The sequence below is a fragment of the Engystomops pustulosus genome, chromosome 4 (assembly GCF_040894005.1).
Source record: "Engystomops pustulosus chromosome 4, aEngPut4.maternal, whole genome shotgun sequence".
Lineage (NCBI taxonomy): Eukaryota > Metazoa > Chordata > Amphibia > Anura > Leptodactylidae > Engystomops > Engystomops pustulosus.
In genome coordinates, this window is record NC_092414.1 from 216,577,514 (window position 1) to 216,593,984 (window position 16,471).

Consider the following 16,471-nt stretch of genomic DNA (forward strand, 5'->3'; position numbering starts at 1 on the left):
TTTAATGTGCAGTGTACCCAGTTCTATACAGCTAGATGCGCTCTAGTCACACCCAAAGCTGCAGGGAAGCTGAGCAGATGCATTTGATGACATGTCTACTGCCAGCACATAATGGGATGTATGCATTATACACTGCACCCGCAGGAGGCACATTCTGCTCGTGTTCACACTGTCTGTCGGCTCATCTGCCTGCTGTGAGGATGAAGCATATGGTCACCCAGAGAAATCTGCAGCAGTAACAAACCCACTGCTGCGAACAGACACTCAGCAGAGAACAAAGACTGAGAATCCAGTTCATACATTGCAGAGCCGGGGCCCATAGATCTGCTCGTCCTGAATAGAATGACAGCCCCACAGTAAAGACTGACACTTCCACAATGCTATAGAAAGAGCCAATTATCCCGCCCCTTAAATAACCCAGACGCAGGAAGTGCTAATATGTCTCCACCCCCGCATAGTTAGAAACAGGAAGTTCCACTGTGCCTCCACCCCCAAGTTATAAGAAACAGGAAGTGTGACTGTCTCCACCTACTGTTACTATAAGCAGGAAGTTTTACCATGTCTCTGCCCACTAGTTATGAGCCCCCACCCACTGTTATTATACATAGGAAGTGTCACCATGTCCCCACTCCTTGAGTTATTAGAAGCAAGAAGTGTCATTGTATCCCCACCCCGACTTATTAGAAACAGGAAGTGTCATTGTGATCCCGCCCTCTGAGTTACTAAAATCAGGAAGTGTCACTGTGTCCTGCCTCCAGAGTTATTAGAAACAGGAAGTGTTACAGTGCCCTGCCGCCTTAGTTATTAGAAACAGGAAGTGTGACCGTGCACCTGCCCCCTGAGTTATTAGAAAAAGGAAGTGTGACCATGCCCCGCCCGCTGAGTTTTTATAAACAGGACGTGCGACTGTGCACCACCCCCTGAGTTATTAGAAACAGGAAGTGTGAATGCCCCGCCCCCTGAGTTAATAGAAACAGGAAGTGTGACGGTGCACTGCCCCCTGAGTTATTAGAAACAGGAAGTGTGAGTGCCCCGCACCCTTATTTATTAGATACAGGAAGTGTGACTGTGCACTGCCCCCTGAGTTATTAGAAACAGGAAGTGTGACTCTGCCCCACCCCCTGAGTTATTAGAAACAGGAAGTGTGACTATGCACCGCCCCCTGAGTTATTATGCACAAGAAGTGTTAATATGTACTATTGTTGGTAACAGGTTGTAATATCAGAAACTGCCTTTGGGCAGGAGTGGCGCTGTTTCATGGAGCAAGCAGCTTTGTTCTTCTAATCCTGTGCAATGTTCCCGAGATTTGTAAGCGCAAGATATTTGTTCATGACACATAATTGTACAGACGCAAATCTGGATCCGGCACGGACATCGTGTACGAGGACGGATCTGACACTCGTTAATAGGATAATGAGCAGATGACATAATTACACTTGTCCCTGCTCTAATTACTCCGTGATATTTCAATTAAAACCTGATTACACTAAATCACACAAATCTCCTCAGCATCGCACTGGTTAAACGTATACCTAATCCTAACCAAACCTTCTACTCCAGTCACAACCAGAGCTGCGGCCACAACTCCCATTGTAGGAGATGTAGTATGCACCTGGGATAGAGAGCAGCTACATGTTTTATTCTCCAGTCACATCCAGAGCTGCAGCAAGGAGCAGTGAGAGCTTAGCAGCAGCTCTGGATGTGACTGGAGAATAAAACATGATCAGTGCAGGATTGGGATTTTTTTCGTATTATCCATCATCCGCTGGGGGTAGGATGCTGGAGGCTACGGGGAAGTGTAGAGTCAATGTATAGAGGGACCACAATGGAGCACTGAGGACCTCTAGTGGTGGCAGAGAACACTGCAGGATATCATACATAATACGAATAATCCGTTGGACTAGAAGAGGTTCCCTGCACATACATGGATTTCTATCAACCATGGAGGTACAAGAGAGGATGCCTTTTATTACGTGCATGTCCCTTTAAGGCTTCCGTACTCCAGATTGGCTGATAGACAAATCTTTCAGTCTATGGATGCAATATCTGTGTCCGTCTGGACGGCAGCGTGGGCGTATCCCGGAGGTTTCCCAAGCCGGATTAGGCGCAGGAGGTAGTCGGAGTGGAGGGCGGAGTCTGTCAGGTCGATAAATCTCTTGTAATTCAGCTGCAGCTCCTGAAAGAAAGGGGGCGATTTACAGTCCATTCCTCCAGAGCTGCACTCACTATTCTGCAGAGCTGTTCTCTCCCGGCGCCCCCTGCTTGTTCAGTGTCTGCACATGGTACATGGTGACAGCTCAGCTGCTATGGTTTGGTCTGTGAACAAGCTTGCTGTTGGTTTCCTCTAAGCAGAATTGTGAATGCAGCTCTGGAGTATAATCCCAGATACAGCTGTAATGTGTTCATTATTACACAGGCTCCGCGGGGGCGGATTACAAGCCCGCCCCTGTCCTCAAGCCCCTCCTACAATAGCAAAGGAAATCTATCTATATAAATACCTGAAATTGACATTCAAAGTCGTTCTTCTCCCGGGCGACACGTTTCAGCTGCTTTTGCACGTCACAGATCCTGCACATAGTGGATGATGGGGTCAGTACAGGATACTGGGGGTTATTGTCCTGTATTGCCCCGGACGCGTGATGTGACCCATTACTTAGGAGAGGACAAATCTCTCACCTTTCCTGAAACAGCTTCAGTTCCTCCTGGTGTTGTGTCCTCAGTGCGTCCTTCTGCAGCTCAGCGCATCTCCGCTCCTCCGCGACCGCTTCGCGCACAGCGTCCTTCATCTGCGCCTTGTAATACGACTAGGGATAACAAAGAATGGATGATGAGTAGAGTAGTCTTCACCAGGTCTGTCAATGCTTTATAGAATCCGGGTATAATGTAATCTCCGTATTCACTGGTATGGTAAGCGTGGGTGGGGTTATATGAGGACCTCCTCCTAGTCCCGCCCCTGAGGTTCCTTTACCTGTATTTTTTCCAATAATCTACCAATTATAGGATGAAGGAACTGAGATGAGGTTCATTAACATCAGAATCTGATACAAGTTTGTAGAAAAGTCCACTTGAGGCTTGTGCCACATTGGGGTCCTCGGGTGGCATTGGCCCACGTGATAGGTGTGTTGTCAGCCAGGGGCCCCAGTGGCCCTTGTCATAGAAAATGCCACCTTCCATGATGCGACTGGGAGTTAACGGTGTATATATAGGGTCTATGTCTAATGATATAGTAAGGTAAGCATGGGCGTGTATCTGGGAGGAGGACTATCCCCCTGGTCACGCCCAGAAGCTTCTTTTTCAATTACGATTTAATAAGCCGCTAATGTCAGCCAATCAGAACTGGCATGATTACTTACTATCTTACCTCTGCTGCCTCCTTCACCGCCTGTATCTCCCTCTCCCGTTCCAGCTCTGCCCGTTTCTGCGTCTCGTGACACGCCTCCTCCACGACCACGGTAGACTCCGCCTCCCAGCTCCGCCGCAGCAGCGCCATTTCGTCCTCCAGCTCTTTCCTGATCCTCTGCCTCAGTGTCCTGATCCTTTCCTCCTCAAGACGTTTGCGGTTCCTGGAGATCTCCACCAGCCGCTCCTGGAAGGACTGTGGGGGCAGAAGGGGCACTTAGTAAATATTTTTGGAAGCCCTTTGGTCACATGATCAGTGATTGACTCCTGACGCCTCACACCTGGTTTTGGTCTCTTATCGCCTCTTCCTTTTCCTTCTCTACCCTGTCGATGGTGGCACGCAGCCTGGCACACGACTCACATGGTACATTCTGCCCAAATTTAGCTTCTGTGAAGACAACAAAAACCAAAAAATATAGAATTTTTGTATGTGAGAGGTCACATTAGAATATTTAAAGGGGAAGGGGATTCAGGAAACAGCGCCACACTGCTTCATAGGATGCGTCTGGTATTGCAACTGAAAGGGACATGACCTGTGGACGGGTGTATCGATGTTACCCTTTAAATAAAAGGGGCTGTCTTATATTTTTTGAATATTATGCCTTTCAGGATTGGGGGAAAGCTGGGTGAGGGTCTTAGCTGTTTCCATGGTTCTCTTTGTGTCACTTATTTTCCGAGTGTGAACCAGCGGCTCTCTATAAAACGTCTGTAAATGTTTCGCCTCTTTATTTGCACAGCCCGGCTTCATTGTGTCCCATAAAATCCACGTTCTTGACCTTTGACCGGTTACCAGCGCTGGGGTCAGCAATGTCCCCCTTGGGATTATTACCAAAACTAACAACACCAGGGCCAGGACAAGCTGGAGGAAAAATGTCTGACGGCAAGTTCAACAGCCAATCACGTGGTGGATGGGACAGCAGCACAGAGTATTTCAGGAGAGGGTTGTGCTGATCCTGTGGTTCCCCGGGGGTGCAGAGTATTTCAGGAGGGGGTTGTGCTGATCCTGTGGTTCCCCGGGGGGTGCAGAGTATTTCAGGAGGGGGTTGTGCTGATCCTGTGGTTCCCAGAGGGTGCAGAGTATTTCAGGAGAGGGTTGTGCTGATCCTGTGGTTCCCCGGGGGGCGCAGAGTATTTCAGGAGAGGGTTGTGCTGATCCTGTGGTTCCCCGGGGGGTGCAGAGTATTTCAGGAGAGGGTTGTGCTGATCCTGTGGCTCCCCGGGGGTGCAGAGTATTTCAGGAGAGGGTTGTGCTGATCCTGTGGTTCCCCGGGGGGTGCAGAGTATTTCAGGAGAGGGTTGTGCTGATCCTCTGGTTCCCCGGGGGGCGCAGAGTATTTCAGGAGAGGGTTGTGCTGATCCTGTGGTTCCCCGGGGGGTGCAGAGTATTTCAGGAGAGGGTTGTGCTGATCCCGTGGTTCCCCGGGGGGTGCAGAGTATTTCAGGAGAGGGTTGTGCTGATGCTGTGGTTCCCCGGGGGGTGCAGAGTGTTTCAGGAGAGGGTTGTGCTGATGCTGTGGTTCCCCGGGGGGTGCAGAGTATTTCAGGAGAGGGTTGTGCTGATCCTGTGGTTCCCCGGGGGGTGCAGAGTATTTCAGGAGAGGGTTGTGCTGATCCTGTGGTTCCCCGGGGGTGCAGAGTATTTCAGGAGAGGGTTGTGCTGATCCTGTGGTTCCCCGGGGGTGCAGAGTATTTCAGGAGAGGGTTGTGCTGATCCTGTGGTTCCCCGGGGGGTGCAGAGTATTTCAGGAGAGGGTTGTGCTGATGCTGTGGTTCCCCGGGGGGTGCAGAGTGTTTCAGGAGAGGGTTGTGCTGATGCTGTGGTTCCCCGGGGGGTGCAGAGTATTTCAGGAGAGGGTTGTGCTGATCCCGTGGTTCCCCGGGGGGTGCAGAGTATTTCAGGAGAGGGTTGTGCTGATCCTGTGGTTCCCCGGGGGTGCAGAGTATTTCAGGAGAGGGTTGTGCTGATCCTGTGGTTCCCCGGGGGTGCAGAGTATTTCAGGAGAGGGTTGTGCTGATCCTGTGGTTCCCCGGGGGGTGCAGAGTATTTCAGGAGAGGGTTGTGCTGATCCCGTGGTTCCCCGGGGGGTGCAGAGTATTTCAGGAGAGGGTTGTGCTGATGCTGTGGTTCCCCGGGGGGTGCAGAGTGTTTCAGGAGAGGGTTGTGCTGATGCTGTGGTTCCCCGGGGGGTGCAGAGTATTTCAGGAGAGGGTTGTGCTGATCCTGTGGCTCCCCGGGGGGTGCAGAGTATTTCAGGAGAGGGTTGTGCTGATCCTGTGGTTCCCCGGGGGGTGCAGAGTATTTCAGGAGAGGGTTGTGCTGATCCTGTGGCTCCCCGGGGGTGCAGAGTATTTCAGGAGAGGGTTGTGCTGATCCTGTGGTTCCCCGGGGGGTGCAGAGTATTTCAGGAGAGGGTTGTGCTGATCCTGTGGTTCCCCGGGGGGTGCAGAGTATTTCAGGAGAGGGTTGTGCTGATCCTGTGGTTCCCCGGGGTGCGCAGAGTATTTCAGGAGAGGGTTGTGCTGATCCTTTGGCTCCCTGGGGGGTGCAGAGTATTTCAGGAGAGGGTTGTGCTGATCCTGTGGTTCCCCGGGGGGCGCAGAGTATTTCAGGAGAGGGTTGTGCTGATCCTGTGGTTCCCCGGGGGGTGCAGAGTATTTCAGGAGAGGGTTGTGCTGATCCTGTGGTTCCCCGGGGGGCGCAGAGTATTTCAGGAGAGGGTTGTGCTGATCCTGTGGTTCCCCGGGGGGTGCAGAGTATTTCAGGAGAGGGTTGTGCTGATCCTGTGGTTCCCCGGGGGGTGCAGAGTATTTCAGGAGAGGGTTGTGCTGATCCTGTGGCTCCCCGGGGGGTGCAGAGTATTTCAGGAGAGGGTTGTGCTGATCCTGTGGTTCCCCCGGGGGTGCAGAGTATTTCAGGAGAGGGTTGTGCTGATCCTGTGGTTCCCCGGGGGGCGCAGAGTATTTCAGGAGAGGGTTGTGCTGATCCTGTGGCTCCCCGGGGGGTGCAGAGTATTTCAGGAGAGGGTTGTGCTGATCCTGTGGTTCCCCGGGGGGTGCAGAGTATTTCAGGAGAGGGTTGTGCTGATCCTGTGGTTCCCCGGGGGGTGCAGAGTATTTCAGGAGAGGGTTGTGCTGATCCTGTGGTTCCCCGGGGGCGCAGAGTATTTCAGGAGAGGGTTGTGCTGATCCTGTGGTTCCCCGGGGGGTGCAGAGTATTTCAGGAGAGGGTTGTGCTGATGCTGTGGTTTCCCGGGGGTGCAGAGTATTTCAGGAGAGGGTTGTGCTGATCCTGTGGCTCCCCGGGGGGCGCAGAGTATTTCAGGAGAGGGTTGTGCTGATCCTGTGGTTCCCCGGGGGGCGCAGAGTATTTCAGGAGGGGGTTGTGCTGATCCTGTGGTTCCCCGGGGGGTGCAGAGTATTTCAGGAGAGGGTTGTGCTGATCCTGTGGTTCCCCGGGGGGCGCAGAGTATTTCAGGAGAGGGTTGTGCTGATCCTGTGGTTCCCCGGGGGTGCAGAGTATTTCAGGAGAGGGTTGTGCTGATCCTGTGGTTCCCCGGGGGGTGCAGAGTATTTCAGGAGAGGGTTGTGCTGATCCTGTGGTTCCCCGGGGGGTGCAGAGTATTTCAGGAGAGGGTTGTGCTGATCCTGTGGTTCCCCGGGGGGTGCAGAGTATTTCAGGAGAGGGTTGTGCTGATCCTGTGGTTCCCCCGGGGGTGCAGAGTATTTCAGGAGAGGGTTGTGCTGATCCCGTGGTTCCCCGGGGATGCAGAGTATTTCAGGAGAGGGTTGTGCTGATCCTGTGGTTCCCCGGGGGATGCAGAGTATTTCAGGAGAGGGTTGTGCTGATCCTGTGGTTCCCCGGGGGATGCAGAGTATTTCAGGAGAGGGTTGTGCTGATCCTGTGGCTCCCCGGGGGGTGCAGAGTATTTCAGGAGAGGGTTGTGCTGATCCTGTGGTTCCCCGGGGGGTGCAGAGTATTTCAGGAGAGGGTTGTGCTGATCCTGTGGTTCCCCGGGGGGTGCAGAGTATTTCAGGAGAGGGTTGTGCTGATCCTGTGGCTCCCCGGGGTGCAGAGTATTTCAGGAGAGGGTTGTGCTGATCCTGTGGTTCCCCGGAGGGCGCAGAGTATTTCAGGAGAGGGTTGTGCTGATCCTGTGGTTCCCCGGGGGGTGCAGAGTATTTCAGGAGAGGGTTGTGCTGATCCCGTGGTTCCCCGGGGGTGCAGAGTATTTCAGGAGAGGGTTGTGCTGATCCTGTGGTTCCCCGGGGGGTGCAGAGTATTTCAGGAGAGGGTTGTGCTGATCCTGTGGTTCCCCGGGGGGCGCAGAGTATTTCAGGAGAGGGTTGTGCTGATCCTGTGGTTCCCCGGGGGGTGCAGAGTATTTCAGGAGAGGGTTGTGCTGTTCCTGTGGTTCCCCGGGGGGCGCAGAGTATTTCAGGAGAGGGTTGTGCTGATCCTGTGGTTCCCCCGGGGGGTGCAGAGTATTTCAGGAGAGGGTTGTGCTGATCCTGTGGTTCCCCGGGGGGTGCAGAGTATTTCAGGAGGGGGTTGTGCTGATCCTGTGGTTCCCCGGGGGCGCAGAGTATTTCAGGAGAGGGTTGTGCTGATCCTGTGGTTCCCCGGAGGGCGCAGAGTATTTCAGGAGAGGGTTGTGCTGATCCTGTGGTTCCCCGGGGGATGCAGAGTATTTCAGGAGAGGGTTGTGCTGATCCTGTGGTTCCCCGGGGGGTGCAGAGTATTTCAGGAGAGGGTTGTGCTGATCCTGTGGTTCTCCCCGGGGGTGCAGAGTATTTCAGGAGGGGGTTGTGCTGATCCTGTGGCTCCCCGGGGCTGCAGAGTATTTCAGGAGAGGGTTGTGCTGATCCTGTGGCTCCCCGGGGGGTGCAGAGTATTTCAGGAGAGGGTTGTGCTGATCCTGTGGTTCCCCGGGGGTGCAGAGTATTTCAGGAGAGGGTTGTGCTGATCCTGTGGCTCCCCGGGGTGCAGAGTATTTCAGGAGAGGGTTGTGCTGATCCTGTGGTTCCCCGGGGGGCGCAGAGTATTTCAGGAGAGGGTTGTGCTGATCCTGTGGTTCCCCGGGGGCGCAGAGTATTTCAGGAGAGGGTTGTGCTGATCCTGTGGTTCCCTGGGGGGTGCAGAGTATTTCAGGAGAGGGTTGTGCTGATCCTGTGGTTCCCCGGGGGGTGCAGAGTATTTCAGGAGAGGGTTGTGCTGATCCTCTGGTTCCCCGGGGGGCGCAGAGTATTTCAGGAGAGGGTTGTGCTGATCCTGTGGCTCCCCGGGGGGTGCAGAGTATTTCAGGAGAGGGTTGTGCTGATCCTGTGGTTCCCCGGGGGGTGCAGAGTATTTCAGGAGAGGGTTGTGCCGATCCTGTGGTTCCCCGGGGGGTGCAGAGTATTTCAGGAGAGGGTTGTGCTGATCCTGTGGTTCCCCCGGGGGGGTGCAGAGTATTTTATGATATAGAATCTCTGGCTCCTCGCTCTCCTCACATCATTAATCTACAATTTCCTAATATTTTGGCTTGCGGTCGGGTATTTTTTTGTTAGCGTGTTTTTATCAAGTCGCTTTAAAAACCAGCACGATGGTCTAACGAGGGCAGCCGTCACCATGACAACCAGCCCCTCGGCAATCATCTCCCGCGTATCTCCCGAATTTCTAAATACGAGGAAAATATTAGATTTTTCTTCCTGTTCCTCTGATATTAGAGGGTCACATCTCCCCACTTATATCACCACGGGGGGGAGGGGGGCACCAAGATATTAGGAGAATTCTGAATCCTGGTGGTCACAACCACCAGCGAGGTCACATCTTACACTACAAACCAATAATAATTTATTCGGTGGGGAAGGGGGAATGGTGCGGATTAGGAACCACAAAAAACCAAAGCAAGAGCGTGACGGTCAGACAATGAGTCTCGAGAGTGCGGTTATACGGTATTATGATACTGCCCCACTGGGTCAGGACCACGACCCCATGACCAGCACTGGTAACAAAATTACCCTAAAAATGTTAACTAGAGGGCAGTCTTGTACGTGTGCCTATGTCCTGTAGGTAATGGGTTCAGTGAGGTTTTGGTAGACACTTATAGATCCTAATGAAGCCCAATTTCTAGTGCCAGACCAGAGATGTCATCATTGGATCTACTATTGCCAGTCTGGAAAGATCATCTCTAGATCTTGGGTTGCCAGTCTAAAGAAGCCATCTCTGGATCTATCTCTGGAGCCAAGGTTGCCAATCTGTAGATGCTGGTTTGCGAGTCTTGAGTCCGCTTAGAGCTTCATCTCTAGATCTTGTATTGCCAGTCTGGAAAAACCATCTCTGGACCTAAGATTGCCAATCTAGAGAGATCATCTCTGGATCTTGGGTTGCCAACAGGATGATGTCCCTCCTGGATTTAGATCTTCTGGTCCCTTCTGGTCAAATGTTATCAGTATTTCTAGAAAGGTCAATGAATGGGTAGATGGTTTCCTAGGTTAGAGATGTCATCTTTAGGGCTGATGTTGCTAGCCTTGTTATGTTATCTCTGGATCTTTCATTGGAAGTCTGGAAAGAACATCTCTGGAAAATCTAGAGATGATCTTTCCAGACTGGTAACGCAAGATCCAAAGATGACATCTCCAGCCTAGCAACATAAGCCCTAAAGATGACATCTGTAGAATAGAAAACTATCTACACATTGGCAACCTTAGATCCAGAGATGACCTCTCTAGATATATGGAGAACACTTGACCAGATGGGGTCAGAAAATCTCCATCCAGAGTTGACATCTCCCGACTGGCAATCCAAGATCTAGAGGTGACATCTCCCGACTGGCAACCCAATAACCAGAGGTGACCTTCCAAATTGCAGATTAGATTGTAATTTGCCAAAGGTCACCTCTAGATCTTGGGTTGCCAGTGGGGATATCTCATCTCTAGATCTTGGGTTGCCAGTGGGGAAATCTCATCTCTGGATCTTGGGTTGTCAAAAGGAAGCTATCTGGTCAGATGTTATCACTAGATCTGGAAAGGGTTGCCAATTTGTAAATGTTGGTCAAGAAGTCATCTTTAGAGCTAATGTTTCCAATTGAGAGATGTCTTCTCTGGATCATGGGTTGCCAGTCTTGAGATGTCACCTCGGGATCTTGGGTTGACAGTCTCGAGAGTTACCTGTGGATCTTGGGTTGCCAGTCTCGAGATGTCACTTCGGGATCTTGGGTTGACAGTTGTGAGATGTCACCTCTGGATCATGGGTTGACAATCACAAGATGTCAACTCTGGATCTGGTTGCTAACAGAAAGACCGAGATCTGGAGATTCCATTTTTTGGATCTTGGGTTGTGAATCCAGGAAAAACATCTGTGGACCTTGGGTTGACAATCGTGAGATGTCACCTCTGGATCTTTGGTTGACAGTCGTGAGATGTCACCTCTGGATCTTGGGTTGACAGTCGTGAGATGTCACCTCTGGATCTTGGGTTGACAGTTGGGAGAAGTCACCTCTGGATCTCGGGTTGACAGTCGGGAGAAGTCACCTCTGGATCTTGGGTTGACAGTCGGGAGAAGTCACCTCTGGATCTTGGGTTGACAGTCGGGAGAAGTCACCTCTGGATCTTGGGTTGCCAACAGAAAAACCAGGATAAGGATCTTTTGGCCCTATAAAAATGTTATCTTGGTCTGCCATTCAGGAGACATCGCGTTTTACCTCTGCACCTTGTATTATCGGAGGACATGGTTAGAGCTAATGTTGTCAGTCTGGATAGGACATCTCTGGATCTTGGGTTGGGATCTTCTATTCTTTTTCAAATGTCATCACTAGATCTGGAGATTCCATTTTTTTGGATCTTGGGTTCCAAATCCAGGAAAAACATCTTTGGATCTTGGGTTGCCAACCTAGAGAGGCCACCTCTTGATCTTCGGCAGTCAGTCATGAGATGTCATCTCTGACCCTTGGGTTGCCAGCACAAAGATAAGATCTTCTGGTCCGGTTCAAATGTTATTTGTGGATCTGGAGAGGTCCACACCATTCTACCAAAGTCTTAATGGAGATCTTTCAATGCTGCGGTGCTGATGTGACCTTGAGGTATGGAGTTCCCCTTTAAGTAGGGCCGCACTTCTTAGAAGCCGTCTCTATAAACTGCTGATTTCCATGTGAACAGGACAGATGTGTTGGTGCCCGCGTCGTCTCGTCAGTCGGGGGGGAGGGGGGGGGGATGTGCTCCTCCGCCTGTAAATGGGGCTAATCAGTGCCGCTCATTATTTTTAGCTGCGTAATTCTCTGTGTCAGCGCGGCGGTGGCGGCACCGCGGCGAAACTTGACGAATATATTATAGCGTCGCCCCAGCTGCTTATAGCGCTAGAGGAGGGGTCATCTCACGGGCAGAGGATCCACAAAAGTTTAGCAGCTGCCACTAGACCCATTAGAGAAGAAATAACCAACACCACGACCGGCGCGGCCAAAGTTTGAAACTTACGGAGGATCAAACTCATAAAAATCACAAATTTTATCGAGTTCCCCTCCAGCCTACTGTCCCCCAGTCCACTTTATATGTAAGTGTCAGTCTAAACTGCGTCTCCGGAATTGTATTCACCCACCAGAAATCTCTAATAGGGGTAGAAAATCGGAAAAAACGGAGCTCATTGCGGTCACTGATTACGACTCATTGATTTGCAAGGAAACGTCGCCACCTGCCGCTCACTATGAGGTACTGCAATACCCCAACTATACTTTGTATCATAGTTTCAAAAAGGATTGAAAAAAGGAAACTTTTTAACCTCATTTCTATGTCACAGAATTTGCAGACAAATCAGAGTTATAGGAAAAATCACCTACCAGGAATAGGAAACACAGAGGAGAGCGGAGACCCCCGGACCCCCAACTGTGCAGGAGCGGGAGTGCGGGGTGCAGGAGGCGCAGGGGGGTGACACTCATCACACATAATGGCTAAGAAATCAGCAGCCGCAGGACTGAGGACACCAGAGCTACAAGGAGTGTTTACCAGGAGTTACCTAGCGACCAGAGACTGAGGAAGGAGGAGGAAGAGGAGAGAGCGGGGGAGGGGCAGCCACATCACAGGGGGCAGTATTATAGTAGTTATATTCCTGTACATAGGGGGCAGTATTATAGTAGTTATATTCTTGTACATAGGGGGCAGTATTATAGTAGTTATATTCTTGTACATAGGGGACAGTATTATAGTAGTTATATTCCTGTACATAGGGGGCAGTATTATAGTAGTTATATTCCTGTACATAGGGGCAGTATTATAGTAGTTATATTCCTGTACATAGGGGGCAGTATTATAGTAGTTATATTCCTGTACATAGGGGCAGTATTATAGTAGTTATATTCCTGTACATAGGGGGCAGTATTATAGTAGTTATATTCCTGTACATAGGGGGCAGTATTATAGTAGTTATATTCCTGTACATAGGGGCAGTATTATAGTAGTTATATTCTTGTACATAGGGGGCAGTATTATAGTAGTTATATTCCTGTACATAGGGGGCAGTATTATAGTAGTTATATTCCTGTACATAGGGGCAGTATTATAGTAGTTATATTCCTGTACATAGGGGGCAGTATTATAGTAGTTATATTCCTGTACATAGGGGGCAGTATTATAGTAGTTATATTCCTGTACATAGGGGCAGTATTATAGTAGTTATATTCTTGTACATAGGGGGCAGTATTATAGTAGTTATATTCCTGTACATAGGGGGCAGTATTATAGTAGTTATATTCTTGTACATAGGGGGCAGTATTATAGTAGTTATATTCTTGTACATAGGGGGCAGTATTATAGTAGTTATATTCCTGTACATAGGGGACAGTATTATAGTAGTTATATTCTTGTACATAGGGGGCAGTATTATAGTAGTTATATTCTTGTACATAGGGGGCAGTATTATAGTAGTTATATTCCTGTACATAGGGGGCGGAATTATAGTAGTTATATTCCTGTACATAGGGGGCAGTATTATAGTAGTTATATTCCTGTACATAGGGGGCAGTATTATAGTAGTTATATTCCTGTACATAGGGGACAGTATTATAGTAGTTATATTCTTGTACATAGAGGCAGTATTATAGTAGTTATATTCTTGTACATAGGGGGCAGTATTATAGTAGTTATATTCCTGTACATAGAGAGCAGTATTATAGTAGTTATATTCCTGTACACAGGGGGCAGTATTATAGTAGTTATATTCTTGTACACAGGGGGCAGTATTATAGTAGTTATATTCTTGTACATAGGGGGCAGTATTATAGCAGTTATATTCTTGTACATAGGGGGCAGTGTTATAGTAGTTATATTCCTGTACATAGGGACAGTATTATAGTAGTTATATTCCTGTACATAGGGGGCAGTATTATAGTAGTTATATTCCTGTACATAGGGGGCAGTATTATAGTAGTTATATTCTTGTACATAGGGGGCAGTATTATAGTTGTTATATTCTTGTACATAGGGGGCAGTATTATAGTAGTTATATTCCTGTACATAGGGGGCGGTATTATAGTAGTTATATTCTTGTACATAGGGGGCGGTATTATAGTAGTTATATTCTTGTACATAGGGGGCGGTATTATAGTAGTTATATTCTTGTACATAGGGGGCGGTATTATAGTAGTTATATTCCTGTACATAGGGGGCGGTATTATAGTAGTTATATTCTTGTACATAGGGGGCGGTATTATAGTAGTTATATTCTTGTACATAGGAGGCGGTATTATAGTAGTTATATTCTTGTACATAGGGGACGGTATTATAGTAGTTATATTCTTGTACATAGGGGGCGGTATTATAGTAGTTATATTCTTGTACATAGGAGGCGGTGTTATAGTAGTTATATTCTTGTACATAGGGGACGGTGTTATAGTAGTTATATTCTTGTACATAGGGGACGGTGTTATAGTAGTTATATTCTTGTACATAGGGGGCGGTGTTATAGTAGTTATATTCTTGTACATAGGGGGCGGTGTTATAGCAATTATATTCTTGTACATAGGGGGCGGTGTTATAGCAGTTATATTCTTGTACATAGGGGGCGGTGTTATAGCAGTTATATTCCTGTACATAGGGGGCGGTGTTATAGCAGTTATATTCCTGTACATAGGGGGCGTTGTTATAGCAGTTATATTCCTGTACATAGGGGGCGGTGTTATAGCAGTTATATTCTTGTACATAGGGGGCGGTGTTATAGCAGTTATATTCCTGTACATAGGGGGCGGTGTTATAGCAGTTATATTCCTGTACATAGGGGGCGGTGTTATAGCAGTTATATTCCTGTACATAGGGGGCGGTGTTATAGCAGTTATATTCCTGTACATAGGGGGCGGTGTTATAGCAGTTATATTCCTGTACATAGGGGGCGGTGTTATAGCAGTTATATTCCTGTACATAGGGGGCGGTGTTATAGCAGTTATATTCCTGTACATAGGGGGCGGTGTTATAGCAGTTATATTCCTGTACATAGGGGGCGGTGTTATAGCAGTTATATTCCTGTACATAGGGGGCGGTGTTATAGCAGTTATATTCCTGTACATAGGGGGCGGTGTTATAGCAGTTATATTCCTGTACATAGGGGGCGGTGTTATAGCAGTTATATTCCTGTACATAGGGGGCGGTGTTATAGCAGTTATATTCCTGTACATAGGGGGCGGTGTTATAGCAGTTATATTCCTGTACATAGGGGGCGGTGTTATAGCAGTTATATTCCTGTACATAGGGGGCGGTGTTATAGCAGTTATATTCCTGTACATAGGGGGCGGTGTTATAGCAGTTATATTCCTGTACATAGGGGGCGGTGTTATAGCAGTTATATTCCTGTACATAGGGGGCGGTGTTATAGCAGTTATATTCCTGTACATAGGGGGCGGTGTTATAGCAGTTATATTCCTGTACATAGGGGGCGGTGTTATAGCAGTTATATTCCTGTACATAGGGGGCGGTGTTATAGCAGTTATATTCCTGTACATAGGGGGCGGTGTTATAGCAGTTATATTCCTGTACATAGGGGGCGGTGTTATAGCAGTTATATTCCTGTACATAGGGGGCGGTGTTATAGCAGTTATATTCCTGTACATAGGGGGCGGTGTTATAGCAGTTATATTCCTGTACATAGGGGGCGGTGTTATAGCAGTTATATTCCTGTACATAGGGGGCGGTGTTATAGCAGTTATATTCCTGTACATAGGGGGCGGTGTTATAGCAGTTATATTCCTGTACATAGGGGGCGGTGTTATAGCAGTTATATTCCTGTACATAGGGGGCGGTGTTATAGCAGTTATATTCCTGTACATAGGGGGCGGTGTTATAGCAGTTATATTCCTGTACATAGGGGGCGGTGTTATAGCAGTTATATTCCTGTACATAGGGGGCGGTGTTATAGCAGTTATATTCCTGTACATAGGGGGCGGTGTTATAGCAGTTATATTCCTGTACATAGGGGGCGGTGTTATAGCAGTTATATTCCTGTACATAGGGGGCGGTGTTATAGCAGTTATATTCCTGTACATAGGGGGCGGTGTTATAGCAGTTATATTCCTGTACATAGGGGGCGGTGTTATAGCAGTTATATTCCTGTACATAGGGGGCGGTGTTATAGCAGTTATATTCCTGTACATAGGGGGCGGTGTTATAGCAGTTATATTCCTGTACATAGGGGGCGGTGTTATAGCAGTTATATTCCTGTACATAGGGGGCGGTGTTATAGCAGTTATATTCCTGTACATAGGGGGCGGTGTTATAGCAGTTATATTCCTGTACATAGGGGGCGGTGTTATAGCAGTTATATTCCTGTACATAGGGGGCGGTGTTATAGCAGTTATATTCCTGTACATAGGGGGCGGTGTTATAGCAGTTATATTCCTGTACATAGGGGGCGGTGTTATAGCAGTTATATTCCTGTACATAGGGGGCGGTGTTATAGCAGTTATATTCCTGTACATAGGGGGCGGTGTTATAGCAGTTATATTCCTGTACATAGGGGGCGGTGTTATAGCAGTTATATTCCTGTACATAGGGGGCGGTGTTATAGCAGTTATATTCCTGTACATAGGGGGCGGTGTTATAGCAGTTATATTCCTGT

At 48.9% G+C, this 16,471-nt stretch overlaps 1 protein-coding gene across 2 annotated transcripts; it reads right to left on the bottom strand.

Moving 5' to 3' along the window:
• Positions 1-1,703: 1,703 nt before the first annotated feature.
• On the bottom strand, positions 1,704-12,383 carry LOC140128320 (uncharacterized). Of its 2 annotated transcripts, none has more exons than XM_072149936.1 (6): positions 11,082-11,172; positions 3,681-3,787; positions 3,362-3,595; positions 2,677-2,804; positions 2,499-2,568; positions 1,704-2,176 (listed from the first exon to the last, which is right to left on the bottom strand). In XM_072149936.1, exons 1-6 carry the CDS (start codon positions 11,107-11,109, stop codon positions 2,027-2,029), a joined length of 717 nt encoding a protein of 238 aa, XP_072006037.1. In that variant the 5' UTR covers positions 11,110-11,172; the 3' UTR covers positions 1,704-2,026. The 2 variants fall into 2 exon arrangements, with proteins under 2 accessions (XP_072006037.1, XP_072006036.1); XM_072149935.1 differs by lacking the exon at positions 11,082-11,172 and adding an exon at positions 12,210-12,383 and having other exon boundaries at positions 1,705-2,176.
• Between the last annotated feature and the right edge of the window lie 4,088 nt (positions 12,384-16,471).

Excerpts from the sequence above, each read along its gene's own strand:
- LOC140128320 (XM_072149935.1), bottom strand. The coding sequence starts at position 12,315 with ATGTGTGATGAGTGTCACCCCCCTGCGCCTCCTGCACCCCGCACTCCC. Across the intron at positions 3,788-12,209 it reads CTCTGTGTTTCCTATTCCTG|AAGCTAAATTTGGGCAGAAT; the intron begins GTAGGTGATTTT and ends TTGTCTTCACAG. Across the intron at positions 2,569-2,676 it reads CTGAAGCTGTTTCAGGAAAG|GATCTGTGACGTGCAAAAGC; the intron begins GTGAGAGATTTG and ends CACTATGTGCAG.